Source organism: Ictidomys tridecemlineatus, chromosome X (genome assembly GCF_052094955.1).
Source record: "Ictidomys tridecemlineatus isolate mIctTri1 chromosome X, mIctTri1.hap1, whole genome shotgun sequence".
Taxonomy (NCBI): Eukaryota; Metazoa; Chordata; class Mammalia; order Rodentia; family Sciuridae; genus Ictidomys; species Ictidomys tridecemlineatus.
The window spans coordinates 51,046,638-51,067,045 of record NC_135493.1 but is presented as its reverse complement, the minus strand read 5'-3'; the positions used below and the strand labels follow the sequence as shown (position 1 = coordinate 51,067,045).

Genomic DNA, 20,408 nt, shown 5'->3' with positions numbered 1-20,408 from the left:
TATAATTAAGGAAATACAAACAGAAAATCAATGATGCAAGGATTAGAAGAGGAGAGCTAAACTCAACTTTAAAAAGACATGTTGAGTAAATTTCAGGTGGGGGGAAAACACTGGAAAACAGAGTGAGAATAGAAGAAATGAGAATTCAGGGTTTATACAGAGGATTTGAGAGAAAGTTAAATTTGAAAAGGATGAAGCCTGAAAGTGAATAGCTCTGAATTCCTAGTAAAGGAGACTAGAGTTGTTAAAAATAGCCATTCACTGAGCACTTATGTGACTTGTGGTTCATGTGAATAGTGAACATCTCATGTGAGCTGGATATTGGGCATCCATTTTCTCTGTCTCATAGCACTCATCTTATTTTGGTAACAGTCCTTTAGAGCTATAATCAGAGTTTTTACCCTCCTATAGCTAAGTAGAAAGTAATACAGTTGAAAATGACTGAAGTTCCAGTTGACGTTGGTTTTGAGATCACTATTAAACTATTCTTACCATGGGGCCTCATTGTATTCCCTACTGCACATACTGTGAGACTCTGATATTTTTCCAATGAACTAAATTTTGTGTAAATTAGCTAGTGTATATTTCTATTATTTGCAACTAAAAAGTCCTAATTGACATAGTTATATATTATTTTCTACAGTTCATTGATAAGGAGACTGTGAATTAGTGAGATTAAGTAAATTTCTAAGGCTACATAGCTAGCAAGTAATGAGTATGTTTGACTTTATAAATTCTATAAAATTATTCACTAAAGACTGTGTGGTATGGTCAAGATTTAAACTCTAAATCTTCAAACCAGTGTTCTTTTTCCCTACACTGCAATGCCTTTTAATGAGACGTTCCTGTAGTTTTTTTCAGGAGGATGGGTCTCACATAATGAAAATGGCATTTTAAGAAGGTTAATTTCATAGCAGTATATAGGCTGGAAGGGAAGCAAGAAACCTTTAGGTAGGATAAATGAAGATGATGAGTTAAAGAATCCAGGTGAGAAAGGACAGGTATCTGAATAGTGAAATGCAAGAGAGTACAGAAAGGAATAGTAACTAGAATACTCTATCAGTTGCCATAGCTATATGTCTGATATATATATATATATATATATATATATATATATATATATATATATATATATCCCATTAATGGGTTTTTATACTATTTTATAATAACTTCAGCCCAGTGATATAAAATTCTAGTCCAGTAAGCATAAGTCTTACTGAATTAAAAAGAATCACTTAGTAAGCATATTATAAACTTAAAAGCAGGCATACACACCATTTGCAGCTAAATTAGGTGCACATCACTTGCTGAAAAAGTGAAATACGCCTAGTGATTTTATGATCAAGCAGAATTTTATGGCTCAAAATTTCTTCAAATCATCACAAAACAAGAGGAAAAAAGGATTTCATGATATCTAGACAGACATTTTTAGAAAATGGCTCTAATTTTTCCTACAAGTGTAAAATAATCTTTTCAGAAAATGTTGGCCCACTAATAATCTTCATTTTTCAAGAAACAAAAGTCTCTAGAAATAAGAGACATTTTCTCATTTAAAAATAGCTGTCCAAGTCAATAGGTTAAAAGATATTAAATAAAAGAAAAAAATAATTCAAATGAAAGAAATTTCACTGTACTTGCACTGTGAAGATAATGCTGAGAAATACAGTAATATATAATATTGCCTCTGATGACTTTATAGCCATTCCAACAAAATATGATGTTTGGGGAAGAACCCAAATGTATAAACAAGCGTCATACACAAATCAGAATAAAGCATGACCTCATTGATAAACAGTGCTGCTCATATGAAAGAAAGATTATAACTTTGCAAGAGGTAATTAGGAACTACTTCAGCTCTCTGTATAAAGTTTGCCCAAATTTTGTCCAATGCTTTTCACTGTTATCCTAAATTTTTGTTTAATCACAAAAATAATACAAGCTTGTTGCTTAAAAATTAATAAAGGTAAATAGTTACAGCTTTTTTTCTATCTTTTTGTTACATTAGTTTCATGTGTATGTTACTAGACATTTTCTTTATGTATATGCAAACAGATATATGCATACATAGTATGTCTACATCTACACTTTTTACACTGGTAAAATAATAGTAAATATATTGTTTTGCAACACACTCTTTCACTTGGCCATATTAAGGACATATTTTGTGTATATTGAGAACCATTGTTTTTTTTCTAGGTTAGCAAGACAGATATGATCTCAAGTTCTGCTTTGGGGCATTTACTAACTACATAATCTTTCAATAACTGTTTTTGTATAAAAACGTTGACTATCAAATAAAAAGTACCTTTTAAGCAATAAAGAAATTGGTGGATATTAATAATTCATAAAAAATGAAAATTCAATGTGGCATGTAGATTATGCTTTATTCAAGCAACAAGTTTTTAATAACAAAAAGTAAATACATAAATCTGAGTACTAAAAGGAGGAATTCTGGTATTGTGATTAAACTTTCATTTTTATGACTATTACATGTAAAACAATTTTCAACTAATTATTATCTAGAAATATTATAGAAAGAAAATATTAATGAAAAAAAGGTTTAAGTAAACAGCTATTTTAATATTAAATATGGATCCATATTAAATTCAAGAATTGTTCTTCTGAAGACTCTGCATGGCCTCCTAGTTATTTAAATAAAGTCTGTTAAGTGTACCTGTTTAGAAGTTGGTTGCTAAAATGATAATTCTATAAATCTGAAATTTTAGAAAACTAATATTATTTGTTGTGTGGCAGTCATGTATCTTTGACACATATAGGGAATGACTGGTAAACAAAATTATTATGTAATCAAAAGTTACATGGTGTTTTTTATTTGAGCTGTGTGTAAAAATGGTCCTGTTGTCAGAAAGGCAATTCATTTCTTGGAGAAGTTAGGTCATTAGAACTATGTAGTTTAGTAGAAATAAGTATGTTCTTGTGCAAAGGAACATATTGTATGAGGACAGAGGATTATACATAAGAAAGTATTTTGGTGTTGTCCTACGGAAATGTAAAATGTACTGAAGAAAAGAATGTATCTGTATACACATAAGAAATGATTTATGTTTCTCATAAGACATACAAAAATGTATTGTAGTCCAAGTAAATAAGCCTTGAAGGAAATGAAGAGCTAAAGAACTGCATTTTATTGAGTAAGTGTTCCTGGAGAACATAAGTTTAGTAAGAATTAATTGAGTATCCATAGTGTTCTAAGAGCTTTATATATGTCATTTAAAGCTCACCATGCATTGATGAAATAGGTGTTGTTATAATCCTCCTTGCATACATGAGGAAACTAAAACATAGCTGGTTTAAAAAATTGCCCAGTATTGCCAGAAGGTAAAAAATATGGCTTAATCACAGGCGTGATTTTGGACAGTTGAGTATCAGTAAGTTTGGGATTACAGAAGTGATGTAAAAATTATTTTCAGGAGGATTTATCAAAAAACTGCATCGCATATATGAAAAGCTAAGGAAGTAGCCTAGAGGCTTCAGCAAACAGAATGGTCAACTAGTCTGATCATTTATGTAATTCTTCATGTTATATTTAATCTTTCTTACAGAGAAGGCTAGATACATTCTCACAATGTTGGAAGATGAAATGGTGATAAATGAAGTTTTTGCTACCTCTAAAGAGAGAATGCTTACTCTTAGAAAAAGTTTGCATATAAGGGAAAACAGAGAAAATTGCTCAATATAACAAATTCAATATTTTGTTTACATTTAAGAGAGTTACTAAAACAAAAGAATCCGGAGATTTTGTAGTTCTATTTCTTGTTTCCTTCTCTGTATTAAGCAGATTTTTATAACTAAAAGTAACAATTAGCTCATCAGAAATCTTGCTCATTTATTCACATGTAGTCAGTCATGATGCAGCTACCTCTCTTCTTTTTTCATTGCTGAGTAAGAGAAGAGTGGAACATTAGCTATCTTCACCTTCAAAGTATTAATACTAGATTTGCTTAAGCATTAGTCTTTGCTACATGCTAATAATATAATCTAATAGAAAAACCTGACAGAGTAGAGAATAACTGAACCAAAGATATTATTTTTCTCATATTAACACAATGTGACTTTGGATCACAAGGCAAATTTTACTTCCTAAACTGAAAGAGATGGCACACATGTAAAATACAGTAGCATCAACTGATTAAATTTGCTAGCCTTAACCTTGGATCATGCTTATTTAACTGAGATAGGAATCCTTATGTGGCTCCATGAAAGATATAATAGACACTATTCATTAAGCATCTTTTAAATATTCTATAATATTTTTACTTACATATTTGTTTGTTTATTTATTTACATTTCTGGTACTAGGGATTGAACACAGGGGTGCTTAACTAAGCCACATCCTCAGCCCTTTATTATGTTTTATTTAAAGGCAGGGTCTAGCTGAGTTACTTATGGCCTCACTAAGTTGCTGAGGCTGTCATTGAACTTGAGATCCTCCTGCCTTAGCCTCTGCCTCAGTTGTTGACACCATGAGAATAAAACTGCTATCAGAGACATAGAAGAGCTGCTGGGATTACAGGTGTTCATTATTGTTCCCAGCACCTTAATTTTTATATAACAATCTTATGGAACATTTTATTTTTTAATATTTTTTTTAGTTGTTGATGGACCTTTATTCATTTATATGCAGTGCTGAGAATCGAACCCAGTGCCTCACACATGCCAGGCAAGTGTGCTTACCACTGAGCCACAGACCCAGGCCCTTATGGAATATTTTCTATCATTATTTTTCTTTCTCTTTTTTGGAGGAGGAGTACTAGGGATTGAACTCCGGGGCACTTGGCCATGAGCCACATCCCCAGCCCTATTTTTTTATGTTATTTAGAGACACGGTCTCACTAAGTTGCTTAGCATCTCACATTTACTGAGGATGGCTTTGAACTTGCTATCATCCTGCCTCAGCCTCCTGAGCCACTAGGATTACAGGTGTGCACCACTGTGCCCAGCATTATTTTTCTTTTATAGATGAGGAAACTGAGATTCAGAGAAATGTGACTTATCCAGGGTCAAATATGCAGTAATGTGGCAGGATTTAAATCCAGGTGGTCTGACCCCAGAGCCTGAGCTGTCACCTAAAACTCATAGGAATAGGTATCATCATTGTGCATCTTCCTCCACTCAGGAACAGAACTTATCCTATATGAAATCAACATTAATAAACAGTAGAATATAATTTAAATTCAAAAGAAATTTATGCTTACAGTATTAGATTTCAAGGTAATTTCATGATTTCAATGAGTAGTCTCGAATCCCTCAAAGTATAGGTTTCTTGGCTGCTAGTAATACTTAAATGAAAAATACCAATAATATTTTTGTTTAATTCTGATTAGGATACATTGGCATTAACTTTAACCTCTGACATCCTGGTGTTTGAATGCTAATGAAATAAAGTCATTAGGCATGTTATAATTAATGAACTCATCTTTTTTATTAAATTAATTTGTTCTGGTATAACTTGTCATTTCAAGCAAGAGTCTGTGTAAGCCAGAGGAACTTTAGGACTGGTGATCACAAATTTGTTGACACTGTGAGAATAAAACTGCTATAAGAGACATGGAAGAGTGGTCATGGATGTAACTCTAATTTCAATGCCTCTGTCCCAGGAGTCCATTCACTTTTGTTCATCAAAGCAGATATAGTAGAGTGGTTAAGATCTTAACATCTAATATGAGCCCATCTGTTTTCACATGCAGATTCTTCCAATTATAAACTATGTGACTTTGAGTAAGTAAATGACTTAGTATCCTCAAATATGATGACAATATCATATAAAGATGGTTTGAGGATAGTAATAATACCCTCAATAGATTCATTAAAATGAAATTGGAAAAACAAAGCACTTGGTCCATTTTTTTTAAACATAATTTATTCTTTTTTAAACATTTCACTTATTTTTTTTTATGTATACCTTTACTTTATTTTTATGTGGTGCTGGGGATTGAACCCAGTGTCTCATACATGTGAGGCAAGTGCTCCACCACTGAACCACAACCATACCTCCAATGTTACATTTAAAGTGATAAAATTAATTATTATTATTCATTGACAGCTATCAACACTAACTGCATAATGCTGAGGATAATAATCCATTCTTGGAGGACTGAATGATTTTCATTTATTTCTTAATCTGCTCCCAAACTCAAATTCTAAAATTTGTGAAAAAAGACATTTTGAACAAATAATAATATACTTAAAAGTATGTTAATCAAAATTATTTGTAGTGATGAATACCTAGAAATATTGAGAATGTTTATCAACATGGAAATTCTCAATTTCCCCAATGTGTATAAGGAAATTATACAAGATCTCTCAAATTCCTTCTATCTCCAAAAAGGAAAATATTTCCACAGCTATTAGACTTGAGGCTATTATTCTAAGCTAAAGAACAAAGAAAATCTAAAGTATTACGTGAGATTTTTAACTTAAATCTGTCATGATTTGGATATTAAGTGTCCCCAAACAGCTACTGTGTTAATGCAGGAAGTGAAATGATTATGAAAGCTGTAACCTAACAGTGGATTTGAATAGATTACTGGGTAGTAACTGTAAAAAGGTGGCTAGAGGAAGGTCACTAGGATTGTTCCATGGGATTATATATTTTGTCCCTGGCTCCTTGTGCTCTTGGCCTCTCTCTCTGCTTTCTGGCTACCATGAGCTGGGCAACTTTTCTCCACTATCCTCTACTACCATGATGGAAGCTTCACCTCCAGTCCAGAGTAATGGAGTCAGCTGGCTAGGGACTGATCCTTTAAAACTACAAGCCATAAACTTTTCTTTCTATAAGTTGCTTTTATCAAGTATTTTGGTCACAACTATGAAAGATGACTATACAAAGTTACAACACATAGTACCCCAAACTTATATATACAAAGGAAAAAATGGTAATATCTAGAACAAAAGATATTCTTAACAAATTTAGATATACTAAATTTTAAGATAAAGGTAGTTAACTGCATAAAAGATAAGTAGTTAATTGTATATAAGTTTTATAATGGAATAAAAAGGTAAATGGGATAAAAATAGATATGACATACAATGAGTTGAGATTTGGAAAATAAGGTTTGTATAATTTAGAACAGTCAGGTAATTAAAGAGAAAGAAGGTAATTTAAGAAAGAAGGTACTGTGTGATATAAAATATTAAAGCAATACCTAAATTGAAATTTTATATAAAATGTGTTTTTTCTTCATTCAAAGTAAAAGAAGATATTCCCTAGTTGGATAATGTTAAGCAGGATGAGTGTCTGTTTGTTCTTAGAAATATTAGGACCAAGTATTATTATTAATATCAAAGAGTGGCCAATATCTTTGAAATTGCCACCTCATACAAATTAGACAAAATATTTATTTGTATATTTCCTTGCTGCTTCTAAAATATAAGTAAAAACATGAGCAGGAGGAAATGCTAGCAGTAGGCTGAGGCCATACAACAAGAATGGTTTTTTTACATACAATCTTGATAAACAATATGTAAAATAGCAAAGAATATTAAATCTGCATTTTATATGCCATTATTAGCTCCATTTTAGAGATGGAAACAGATGTAATGAAAATGAAATAAACTAAGAGAGATAGGAAAGGGAAAAACTAATTAAAATCTTAGAATTCTGGCTTCAGAGCATATACTAAGATCATGATTTCATTTATATAAAATTTTTGAAAAATGCAAATTAATTGATAAGAACAAAAAAATAGATTGGTGATTGCCTGGGGATAGAAGTGAGATTCAGAGGGGCATGATAAAATTTTGGGATGATAAAAGTTTTCATTATCTTAATGTAAATAATACTTTTTAGGCATAAACATTTATAAAATTATATAATTTATGTACAATTATTATATATATTATATTCAATAAAACATTTAAAATGGATTGACTTGTGTATTAAAATAGATAAAATCTGTCTACATGAACAAAAAATGAAGTTAAAAATGAATGAATTTTCAATGTTTAGCATCTCAGATATCTAGAACAAAAGACAATATTGGGATGCTTGCCACTGTATAATTTTTATGTGTGTGGATGTGGAAGGGATTGTGTATATGTTTATCTCAGGGAAAATGTAAACAGACATCAAAGAGCTATGTTCAGTCTGGGTATACTAACAGATTCCGTTTGAAGTAGCATATCATGTAAAAGCATGAACATTTAGTCCCCCCAATTATAAAATAATTGAACAAGGAACATATTGCTGTACAAGAAATTTATATATAACCTTTAAAGAAAAATAAGCTTAGGATATGTTAGAAGTAATATTTCACAATATATTCACAGTAGAAATTATGTGGTGTAATATATAAGTTAAATTATATATACTATATAGAACTAAGTAAAATAATAGAAAAAAAACACAAAATAAAAATATATTATGAGATACCAGGGAAGTATACACACAACAAAAGTAGGGTATTGTGACTGTAACAATCACCTACTTTTTAAAAACTGACATAATGTACAACTAAGAAATAAACACTTCCAAACTGAATATCACAATAATTAGCATATTATTTTTTATGAGGCCTTTCATAAATATTTCTTCTTTTTATTATCCAAATATTTCTAGTATTGGTGGAGTGATTAAGAACTAAATTTTGAGGGGCTGGGGTTTTGGCTCAGTGGTAGAGTGGTCGCCTAGCACACGTGACACACTGGGTTCAAACTTCAACACCACATAAAAATGAAATAAAGATATTATGTCTACCTACAACTTAAAAAAAATAAATGTCAAAAGAATTAAATTTTGAAAAGTATCCAAGAAACCCTCCAAGTAGATAATTTGAGAATAAAAGCTGTAACTGAGTCACATTTGACTAATATTATGAGTCAGAACAGAGGTATTTTCTAAAAGAGTCATAGTTGCCTTAAACAAAGGCCAAAGCTTTTTACCTTTAGGATTTCACCGCTGATTAATTACTTTTTTAATTTCATGGAATACAAGCAAAGGATATAAATAACATTCAAATAGACAATAAATATGAAAAGATATTCAATAATATCTCTAATAAGAAATATAAATACATAATATTGAGAAATCAGTTTAAATATATTTGTTAAAAATATGAATTGTGATTACCTCTTGGTATACCTTGAATTACTTTTAATTGCTTCTTTGTATTTCATATACTGTCTGACATTTTTAAATTGACATATATTATTTTCACAAAATATAAAGTCATTTTAAAACTGCCTTATGAGTTTTTTTAATAGAAAAATTATGGTCAAGTGATTAGAAAAGAAATTTAGTAATAGACCAAGTCAATTCAGTAATGTGATAAAGATGGCATTTCAAATAGGTATAGAACAGAAACATTATCATGGTTCTGTATGAATTAATTAGCTAATAAAAATGTTGACTTATTGACTCAAAAATACTAATTCTTGGTGGTACAAACCTTAACATGGAAATGAAATCATTAAAGTACTATAAAATAAAAGAAAAAAATCCATCATTTTACCTAAAATTAAGTTGCAAAACAATATTCACTGTATAACCCATTAATTTAAATGATTTTTTCTATGGTATATGTTTAGAGTAAAATTATGAAATGAAAGTATACACACATATAGTAAGTTTTATTTACCATTATACCGCCATCCTCTACAAGTGTTCCTGGCACATGTGTTGGTAATATGTATAAAATGATAAAATGGGCATAAACTTTAGTCTACCCCCCTATTTCTAGGAATTCATACTATATTGATTTTCTCAAGCATATATGTATTCATTCGCTAGGTATCCAGGGGCATTATTTGATAACAGGGTGTGTGTTTATAAAGAGAGAAATGGTGGGGCTAGTTTGTGGCTCAGTGGTAGAACACTTGCCTAGCATGTGTGAGGCACTGGGTTCGATTCTCAGCACCGCATATAAATAAATAAGTAAGTAAGTAAATAAATAAGTAAATAAATAAATAAAATGAAGGTCCATCAACAACTAACAAAAAAATATTAAAAAAAGAGAAATGGTGTCGACACAGCTTCCCTACAACAGAAATCTGATAAAATAAATGAAGACAATTATTTCCATGGAATATATATCTATTTAAAAATAAGACATTATTTGCCATGAAAATTTTCTATTTGAAGTTTCATCTTTGCAATGCTCATATATTTTGGAAATTGGAGATAAGTAAAGGTGAAATCTTTGACAAAATCAGAAAGCATTTCCTAACTTTTAAAAATATCTGACTAAATGACAAAACACAAATTCTATAATAAGAAGTAATATAATGGTTACTCTAAATTTAATACCTCTTTCCCCATTTGAAATGAATAATACATTATATTTTATAATTTATTATACTACTTGTATTCCATGACCAAGTTTATATAGTGAATGTGGTTTAGTAGATTAGGTTCTACATTACTATGCCAAATCATCTCTGTGGTTTTTTATTCTATAAAAATATAAAGACATCTTCCAATTAAATCTCTAAAAGACTATATCCATGAATTTCTATTCAAATACAGTTGGGTATTTTTATGTCATTCATAAATATGGGCTAAATAGCATCCTTACCTTTCAATGAAAAGTAAACACTGGTCTTTTTGGTTGTACCAAGGGAGTTGATCTGTAGCAGAAAAGAATCCTGTAAATAAAAACAACATATATCTGTTTTTAAGCTTCATTTTACAAAAGTTTATTCATATACTCCAGGACTTGTAAATCATTCTTAAATATGGCTAATATTTTACAATATAAGAAGGAAACTGGTGGCAGATGACATCGTATACACTGGCAGAGGATGCTTTCATTAGCACAAATTCCCCCTCCCATCCTGCAGTTTGTGGAATTGAAACCTGCTGCACTAAAGTATAAAACAAACCGTCTGCTTTTTAACAATACTTCCTAACATTTGAATACCCCATTGCTTTATCTAAAAGGTTGTTGCAAGCATTGAAAAGGGCTTCGTGGCAATTCAGCAGCAAGGTTGGGGTATATTATATGACAGCTTAAAAAGAGAAATATAATTTTAAAAAATGGTGTAACTGACTCACGGCAACATGGGTTCGCAAACCTTGTAGATGGATATAAACCAGGCTTGCCAAACATCACAGACAGCACTTATTAAATCTGCTACGTGGAATGCAATATGCCTGCTGTCTAGCCCCTCCCCCTCTGCCAATAAACGACTCCCCCTTTTTTCCAGTGTAAAAAACACATGCTCACAGGACATTTAGAGGAACTCAGGTTTGTTTTTTTAATCACCCAGAGTCCTACAACCTAATGACGCCATTCAGAGCATTTTCATCCAATTTTTTTTTTTTTAAACAGCTTTTTGTTAAGAGGCCCGTGACCAACTCAGGATGGGCGGTTGGGAGAAGGAAAACACTCCTCTTTTTCCCTTGTTAGGAACTGTAGCTGGCATTTTTACCTCGTGTAACTTTTTTTTTTCTCTTTGAATTATAAAATTATAAAGAAAAAAAATTCTGAGTGGGGGTGGGGGAGAACGTCTTCCAGGGGTGTGTGCCTCCGCTACCAAGGAGCGTCTGGGAAGGTGGGTGGAGCCGGGGGGGGGGGTGTTGCGGTAGGCCATTCGTTGGGCGTAGGGTTTGTCAATCAAAGTTGCCCAGCGAATGAAGAACGAACTAAAGGCACACTGGGAACGAAACTAACAGGAGATCTGACTGTAAGGGGAGGGGGCTCACGTTTTGAGCCCAGAAAAGAACTCAGGATCTCACACTGCGCCATTGGACTGCGGCACGCCTCGGTCTGCTTCTGCTGCAACAGGGAGAGGCCCTACTCCCGTGGCTCTCGCCCAGGTCTCCATTGCCGCTGCCGCCTTAGAAGCTGCTGCTACAGCACCGCGGCTTGCGGCTTGCAGTCCCGCCCCGCCCTGAGCTGCCGCAGCGGTCGCCAGTGCCACCTCCGCAGCCCGGGCCTTCACCGTCGCCAGCCAAGCATCCGTGAGTCATTTTCTGCCCATTTCTGGGTGCGCGGTCTCTGTGGTAGTCACCACCTTAAGAGGTTTGCGGGCTTGCAACATGGCAGAAGCGGATCTTAAAATGATCACGGAACCTGCCGCCCAGGGGGTTGCTGAAGAAGAGATGGCTAGCTCAGCTAGTGATTCTGGGGACGAATCTGACAGCAGTAGCTCTAGCAGCAGCACTAGCCGCAGCAGCAGCAGCGGCAGCAGCAGCAGCAGCACTAGCAGCAGCAGCAGCGGCGGCAGCAGCAGCAGCAGCAGCAGCAGCAGCAGCCACAGCCGCTTGTATAGAAAGAAGCAGGTACCTGAGCCTTCCAGAAGGGCGCCGCGGGCTCCCTCAGGGACAAATTTCGTGGATAGGCTGCCCCAGGCAGTTAGAAATCGTGTGCAGGCCCTCAAGAATATTCAAGATGAATGTGACAAGGTAGACGCCCTGTTCTTAAAGGCAATTCATGATCTTGAAAGAAAATATGCTGAACTCAATAAGCCTCTGTATGATAGGCGATTTCAAATCATCAATGCAGAATATGAGCCTACAGAAGAAGAATGTGAGTGGAATTCAGAGGATGAGGAGTTCAGCAGTGATGAGGAGGTGCAGGATGACACTCCTAGTGAAATGCCTCCCTTAGAGGGTGAGGAAGAAGAAGAAATACCTAAAGAAAACTCTGAGGTGAAGGTTGAAGAAAATGAAGTTCCTAAAGAAATTCCTGAGGTAAAGGATGAAGAAAAGGAAGTTCCTAAAGAAAGTCCTGAGGTAAAAGCTGAAGAAAAGGAACTTCCTAAAGAAATTGTTGATGTAAAGCCTGAAGAAAAGGAAGTTCCTAAAGAAATTCCTGAAATAAAGGGTGAAGAAGCAGATTCTACAGATTGTATGGAAGCAACTCCTGAAGAAAAAGAAGATCCTAAAGAAGCCCTCCAGGCAAAGGCAGAACAGGAAGAAAAACCTAAAGTAACAGAGCCAAAGGCAAGGTCTGCAGTAAGAGAGGCTCATAAAAGAGTTCCTGAGACAAGGCCTAAAGAAAGAGTGAGTATTAAAAGAGCTCGGAAGGGGAAACCTAAAAGAGAAGATCCTAAAGGCATTCCTGACTACTGGCTGACCGTTTTAAAGAATGTTGACAAGCTTGGGCCTATGATTCAGAAGTATGATGAGCCCATTCTGAAATTCTTGTCTGATGTTAGTCTGAAGTTCTCAAAACCTGGCCAGCCTATAAGTTACACCTTTGAATTCCATTTCCTACCCAATCCATACTTCAGAAATGAGTTGCTTATGAAGACATACATAATAAAGTCAAAACCAGATCACAATGATCCCTTCTTCTCTTGGGGATGGGAAATTGAAGATTGCAAAGGCTGCAAGATAGATTGGAGAAGAGGAAAAGATGTTACTGTGACAACCACCCATAGTCGTACAACTGCTACTGGAGAAATTGAAATTCAGCCAAGAGAGGTTCCTAATGCATCATTCTTCAATTTCTTTAGTCCTCCTGAGATTCCTAAGATTGGAAAGCTGGAACCACGAGAAGATGCTATCCTTGATGAGGACTTTGAAATTGGTCAAATCTTACATGATAATGTCATTCTGAAGTCAATCTATTATTATACAGGAGAAGTCAATGATACCTACTATCAAGATGGCAGAGATTACGTAAATAGGAAATACCGAAAATAAAAAAGCTGGCTTAAAAAAATTTTCAAGAATCTTAAAAATTCAAGCAAGCAGAAGTGAAGCAGGTTTATGTAGCCTTGAAATAAATAAAAACCTGCCCTATAACCTGAACACTATTACTCTTATAAATGTCTTGTGTTTTCCTATGTTCTTAGCCCATTTAAAAATTGTTCTATAAAGTGTCTTAAGTATTAGTTTATTCTATTGAGCCTGTTATAGTGTAATATTCTTCAAAATATGTAAACTGTTGTTAGTTATTTAAAGCATGTTAGTTTGGTGCTACAGAATGTTGATTTTTGTGAAATCCTTTTGTCATGTTCCTCTTAGATTGTAGCTGTGAAAACTGTCAGAATTATTAGAAAAATATTTGCTTGGAAAAAAAAGTTCCTGAAGTAACAATGCAAGGGTTTTATTGTTATTTTTTCCTTTTTCCAGCCCGGAAGTCTAAGGGTTTAAATCTGCTTGCACTAGCTGTGCCTTCATTAATTTGCTATAGAAATACACTACTTATTGTTAACTAGAACAGTGCATTGTGAAATTTGACTGCTTGAAAAAAAATGAGTATACTTTTAAGAATGTCTGTCAAAACTACATTTGATTTATATGGATTTGTTTATGTGAATAATAGTTTATAAATCAATCATAATGAAGTTATTGTTTACCACTAAGGTATTAATATGACAGTATTTTTTTAAAAAAGTTTTATCACATTGTGTAATTGCATACTAAAGGTATCACATTTTCTTTGTATTATGTTTTACTTTACCTTTCACTGAAAATGATTACATTATTTGATACTTGTTTCATGATCCTTTATTGCAACCTCAAATAAATAAAAGTCAAATAAAGTGTATGATGCTATTAAAATCTAGCATTTTCTCCTAATTATAAAATTGTGGTACTTAGCTGAGAAAAAGTAAAATTAAAAAAAAAACATGACTTTTTAACATTCTGATATATTTCCTAGATCCTAGTTTTTTTTAAGGATGCACATTCAAGTTATTGGAAAGAAATGGGATAGGGGAGGGGGGAAAAGAAATGGGAGAAAGAGGAGAAAAATGGAAGGAGGTGAGGAGGGTGGGAAAGGGGAAGATTAGGGGAGGAAAGGGAAGGGGAGGGGAGGAGGGTAAGAAATAGAATGGTGGTGGGGGGGGAGAACTCTGGGAAGGAGGGGGAGGAAGGCAGGGATATCTCATCCAAAATGGCCAACTGTTTTAAGTTGATTTTTTTTCCCATGACCAGAACCACTTTTCACTTTGACTTGACTTGACCATGGCTCTATTTCTCTTATAGGTAACATAATGGTCTCATCTCCTATGTGCTATACTGTGTAGCTGGTTACAGGGTAATTATATCCTGAAATTTTGGTTTGAGACTACTAAGAGAATAAGGCCCTTTAAACTCAAAGGGCCTTTAAAAGGGCCTTAGCAAAGAACTTTGCACTAGGCATGAAGTCATAAGCATAGCAAATGATAAAGTATTATCTTATTCACATTCTGATATTTTCCTTCAAGATTTTACAGGAAAGAAGTATGACAGGAGGATGACAGATTGAAGACTTTCTGGGTCACCAGGTTAGAAATTAGCTAATAATCTTCCCAAATTCCGTCATATATAGTTTTTAAATTTTTTCTTATTGATTTTAAAAAATAAATGACAGTGGAATGTATTACAATTCTTATTACACATATAAAACACAATTTTTCATATCTCTGGTTGTATATAAAGTATGTTGACACCAATTCATTTCTTCATACATGTACTATGGATAATGATGTCTATCACATTCCACCATCCTTGCTAGTCTTCTGCCCCCTCCCTTTCCCTCCCACCCCTCTTCCCTATCTAGAATTCATCTATTCCTCCCATGCTCCCCCCCCCACCCCACTATGAGTCAGCCTCCTTATTTCAGAGAAAACATTCGGCATTTATTTGTTTGGAATTGGCTAACTTCACTTAGCATTATCTTTTCCAATGCCATCCATTCACCTGAAAATGCCATAATTTTATTCTCTTTTATTGCTGAGTAAAATTCCATTGTGTATAGTTTAACATCTTGCTTTTGTATTTGCTTAACAATATTCTGTCCTCCCATGCATATAAATGTAAAAAAATGCAAACCATGATATTCTATATTTAACACATGATGTATACTTTGATCTTTATGTTCTTTGTGATTTAAACATCAGGAAGCAATTTATTGATTTTAGCAAACTGTTGAACTTTTGAGAGTGCTTATTTTAATTCTGAGATTTTTGCATTCATGAAGGACAGGATGGAACTGGAGACCATCATGCTAAATGAAAGCCAGACCCAGAAAATCAAAGGTTGAATGATTTCCCTGATATGCAGAAGCTAGTCCAAAATAAGGAAAAAAGAAATGGGTGGGGGGGATCAAAATAGAAGAAAGATTAGTAGAGGAAAGGGATTGAGTTGAGGGTGAGGGAGGAGGGACAGGATAAGGGAAGAACAATAGAATGAATGGACCTAACTTCTCTATATACATATATGAATATACCACAGTGAATCTCACCATCATGTATATTCACAAGGCACTAATTTTTTTAAATACTATAAATAGCAGAAGGATCAGTACATTAAAGGGAAGAGAAAGGGGAGGGAGGGGGGAAGGGAAGGGGAAGTGCTGGGGACTGAATTAGAACAAATTATATTCCATGCATTTATAATTGTATCAAACACTTAATGCTATGTGTGACTAAAAAGAACTAATAAAAAAGAATCCAGGGCTGGGGTTGTGGCTCAGTGTAGAGTGCTCACCTAGCACATATGGGGCCCTGTGTTCCATCCTCAGCACCACACAAAAATAAATAAATAAAAGTATTGGGTCCACCTACAACTAAAAAATAAATATTAAAAAAAAGAAATTTACTTTTATGCCAGATTTACTTTTATGCCAGGGCCAAAAAGACAACTATAACCATTATGGTGTACCTGGCTCCCTGTGGCTGGATAGGTTTCCAAGTTAGATATATACCATGCTTGCCATACATCACAGATAGCAAACCCTTAAGACTTTTAAAATGGAATGCAAAATCGTTATAGCCTCTTAGAACTCTTACTAAAGTATTTAATACCACCCTCCTCTGTACTCTTCATAATTCAGAAAATAAACACCCAGAAGCACACTACACTAAGATATGCCCTGCCTGTATATTGGTGAATTTTCTCTCCTTCATTGACTCAAATGGAAAGGCAAATTAAAGTTGGATGAATGTAAGAGAAGCTAATTGGAAAAACAGTTTACCACTATTTTTAACTTTTAGGTTGAAGCCTAGAGACGGATGTCAAGTAGGTACTTGAGGTATTTCTCCAACAGTAAAGTTAGAATTCCAGAAATGCAAGTGGTCTGTACTGAACACTTAAACCCCTTTAGCAGGTTGAAGAAGGTAGGTAGACCTGGGGAAGTCGTTGGGCTGAAACATTTATTGGGCTGCACGTTTGTCTATCACACCTGCTCAGTCAATGAGTAATGTTGCAAGGAGAAGCCCAGTGGGAATGAAGCTAATGAACTGAGGCCAGAGGGCTTTAGAAGTGCTTTATTGGGTCTCTTCCTGTATGCTCCTTCTGGTGCGCTGTTTCTTTTTGCTCTGACCCAGAACTGAGGCCAGCTGCCCCTTCGCTGTTCCCAGCCCTATCCAGGATGTGGCCACTGTGGCTACCCCCTCTTCCTCTGCAGTTGCAGCCATCTGCTCTTTAATGAGTTCATTCCTGTCCTTAGTTAGGCACTGAGTATCCACGAATCACTCTGAAATGTTTGTTATTTTCCTTTAATTTGGCTGACTGAGATAACAAGGGACTTTTTCATAAGCAGCAGCAGCAGAGGCTGCTGAAGACATAATGGGAAAACTTGAGCTGAGCAAAGAAAATGTCAACACAAATGATGCAAATGCCTCATTCTGACACCTAGAGTGCTTCAAGCCTGCTGTGCCACACTGTCTCCCCACACTGGTCTATTTGCCCTTAAAAACTGCAGGAGTAATGTGTTAAGATGATAATCAGGAATTGCAGGCGCTGGGGGAAAAGTGTAAAAACCATCTCTTGTGTTTGAGGCTCCCTGCGCATGTATAAGGACATTGTTCAGTTATACCTAAAGATGACAAGCAAAATATTGTGAAAGTGAAGTGGTTTTGAGTATCGGGGATCCAGATTTTGAGGTGACTGGTAAATTTTAGGAACAAAAAGAGGGATAAAAGTTGTAAAAGTGAAAATTAATTAGAAAAAAATCCTTTAAATACAGCGTATCTGCTGACTTTCTTTTTAAAAAAAGTTACACATTTATATTACATTTGATGAAATAAATATTTCAAAGCTAAGGTGATGAAAAAGATAGCTATTGTTAGATAAAATTTGATCCTTTCCTCTTTGAACATTAAAAAAAAAAAGGGATTATGCTGGGCATAGGCGCCTGAAATCCCAGTGACTTCTGAAGGCTGAGACTGGAGGATTAAGAGTTCAAAGCCAGCCTCAGCAAAGGTAAGGTGCTAAGCAAGTCAGTGAGACCCTGTCTCTAAATAAAATACAAAATAGGACTGGAGATGTGGCTCAGTGGTTGAGTGCCCCTGAGTTCAATCCTTGGCACCCCCTCCCCTAATAAGAGATTGTGGTCATGATTCAGATTTGTGAAGGATATCAGACCAGAAGAAATAAAGAACACCCTTCTAAAAGCAAAAGTAATCACCTTTTAAATGGAACACTCCAACCCCCAAAATGAGTTCTCAAAACCTTTATTTTCTATAGTTTTCCTGAAATCTTACTATGCATAAAAGTGGGACCTATAGGGGAAAATGTCATATTCATTTATGACCTTGTAATGACTAGAACTTAATTAACTGCTTTTCTAATTCAGAGACAAGAATTGCCCTTAACAGGAGAGCTTTTCAACTCAAGGATTAAAGCAAAGAAAAAGGCTGGCTGAGATCCTGACCCAACTATTCATAAGATGAAAAAGCTGACTTTTCAAGGTCTGGAATATATTTTGAACATGGGTTTAGAGAAAAAAATATGACATATGGCTTGGTGAAACAAAGTGCATAACCTGTAGTATAATAATTTCAGCAAAATTATGCATTATTTAAAATTTTGTTTTGTTTTTGCAGAGTAAATTTTTAAAATATCAAAGATGGATTAAGTATTAAAACACATGCACTCAGAAGAACATCATTCTTCAAAAGATATAGAATGCAGCAAATTCTTTAAAGTCTCTTTACTTTTTGCCATATAGTTTATTCATTCTTGTCATATAGGTATTAGAGAGCAAAGTGAAAATTCTTAGTTCTCATCACTAAGGCTAATACTTTGGGAAAAATATACTGGAGAAACCAATGTAAGTTGGAAGGGTTTATATTAACTTGTACTCCATGTGCCTTCATTACTTTGCTTTAAAAATATAACATATATAATACAATGGAACATTATAAAATTTTACCATTTAAATAAAGCAATGTTGAGCTAAAAATTTATAGGAACACACATTAATATAAATTCTCCTAGATTGCTTATGGTTTCACATTTTACATGACTCAGCTACTTAAAAAGAATAAACAATCATAATAAAGCTATTTCCCACATGGTGCTAATAAAAGTGTTGTGTTTTTCTCTTTTACTCTTTAGTTATTTAAACTAAGATGAATAAACTTATTTTCTTTGTACTATGCTTGACTGAAAGTTATCGTAGTATATTTTATTACAGTTTCTTCTTACTATAAAATTTCTTATATAAAATGCGTAGAAATTTGGGAGATATACTGAGAGGCATAAAATAATTTGAAGCAACCTTACATTGAATTTAATCACACTTTACATGAAAATATCTTTCAATATCTTTATTAGCATGGTAACTGCTGTCAATGTAAAAGCATAACTATTTTAAGGAAATAAGAACATAGTTTATTCTGAACCAAATATTAGTAATCATTGCCTTGAACATGGAATCAAGTGATCCTGATGAAATATTACACTGTGGAAGACATTATGTGAACTTTCATAGTCATAGAAGAAAAAAAAGTAGCAAATCAATACATTCACCAATTATATTGGTGGGAGCATCAGGTAGGCAGGCTAAAGAAAAACAGGAAAATCTCTTCCATAGATTTTAGATGCTATAGCATTCTCAGCTTTAGTGTTGGTGGAGGCTATAGGTATGCTAAGCTTAGTGATACATTCCAAGAAGTTTACATAATACCCAGGAGAATATTAGGGCTGATACAAAAGTTAAGATAAATGCCTATTACAGAGCTTAAGAAAGCCCAAGATTATTCTGGCTCTCCATCTACAATATTCCTTCTGTCCACAATCATGATGTTCTACTTAGCCAAGGTCAAGCTCTCTGTAGAATCTTTAATACATAAGCAGCTTTTCCAGAAAACTTCAGTTCATACGACTGTTTTATACCATTTGTTTTTCTATTATATATATATATATATATATATATATATATATATATATATATATATATGATATTTAAAGACCCTTTTCATAACACTTCATTGTTTTTAATATACATTAAAAGAATATACCATAACTTCTTTTATTTTTTTCTTATGAGTATTTAGGCAATAGGTATTTTCCTCTTCTATTAATTATAAGCACTGTTTTTGAGAAAAAAATGTTGCGTATATTTTTCCTTTTTTTATATTTTTCTTTTTCCATGCAGGAGAGTTCTAATTTTTATATAGTAACATCTTTTTTTCTCATTTTGGGTTTTAGGTATTTGGGTTAAAATTATTTTTGTTCATGTTTTTCTAGTAATATTATATTTTTTAACAATTTAAACTTTATTGAA

At 33.8% G+C, this 20,408-nt stretch overlaps 2 protein-coding genes across 8 annotated transcripts in view; one reads left to right on the top strand and one right to left on the bottom strand.

Annotated features, from left to right (window-relative positions):
• The window catches only part of Fam133a (family with sequence similarity 133 member A), a 73,025-nt gene extending 61,513 nt beyond the window's left edge, over positions 1 to 11,512 (bottom strand). For 3 of the 7 annotated variants that reach the window (XM_021733652.3, XM_040283702.2, XM_040283698.2), the window contains exons 1-2: positions 11,012 to 11,371; positions 10,533 to 10,602 (exon numbers count right to left, since the gene is read on the bottom strand). The gene's annotated coding sequence lies outside the window, so the exon portion shown is untranslated. The other 4 variants (XM_040283701.2, XM_040283704.2, XM_040283699.2 and 1 more) reach the window with 2 other exon arrangements.
• An 89-nt stretch (positions 11,513 to 11,601) lies between these two features.
• Positions 11,602 to 14,473, top strand: Nap1l3 (nucleosome assembly protein 1 like 3). Its single transcript, XM_013363154.4, has one exon. The coding sequence runs from the start codon at positions 11,999 to 12,001 to the stop codon at positions 13,607 to 13,609; it is 1,611 nt and encodes a 536-aa protein (XP_013218608.2). The 5' UTR covers positions 11,602 to 11,998; the 3' UTR covers positions 13,610 to 14,473.
• The last annotated feature ends 5,935 nt before the right edge of the window (positions 14,474 to 20,408 follow it).

Coding starts and splice junctions, on each gene's coding strand:
- Nap1l3 (XM_013363154.4), top strand. CDS start 11,999: ATGGCAGAAGCGGATCTTAAAATGATCACGGAACCTGCCGCCCAGGGG.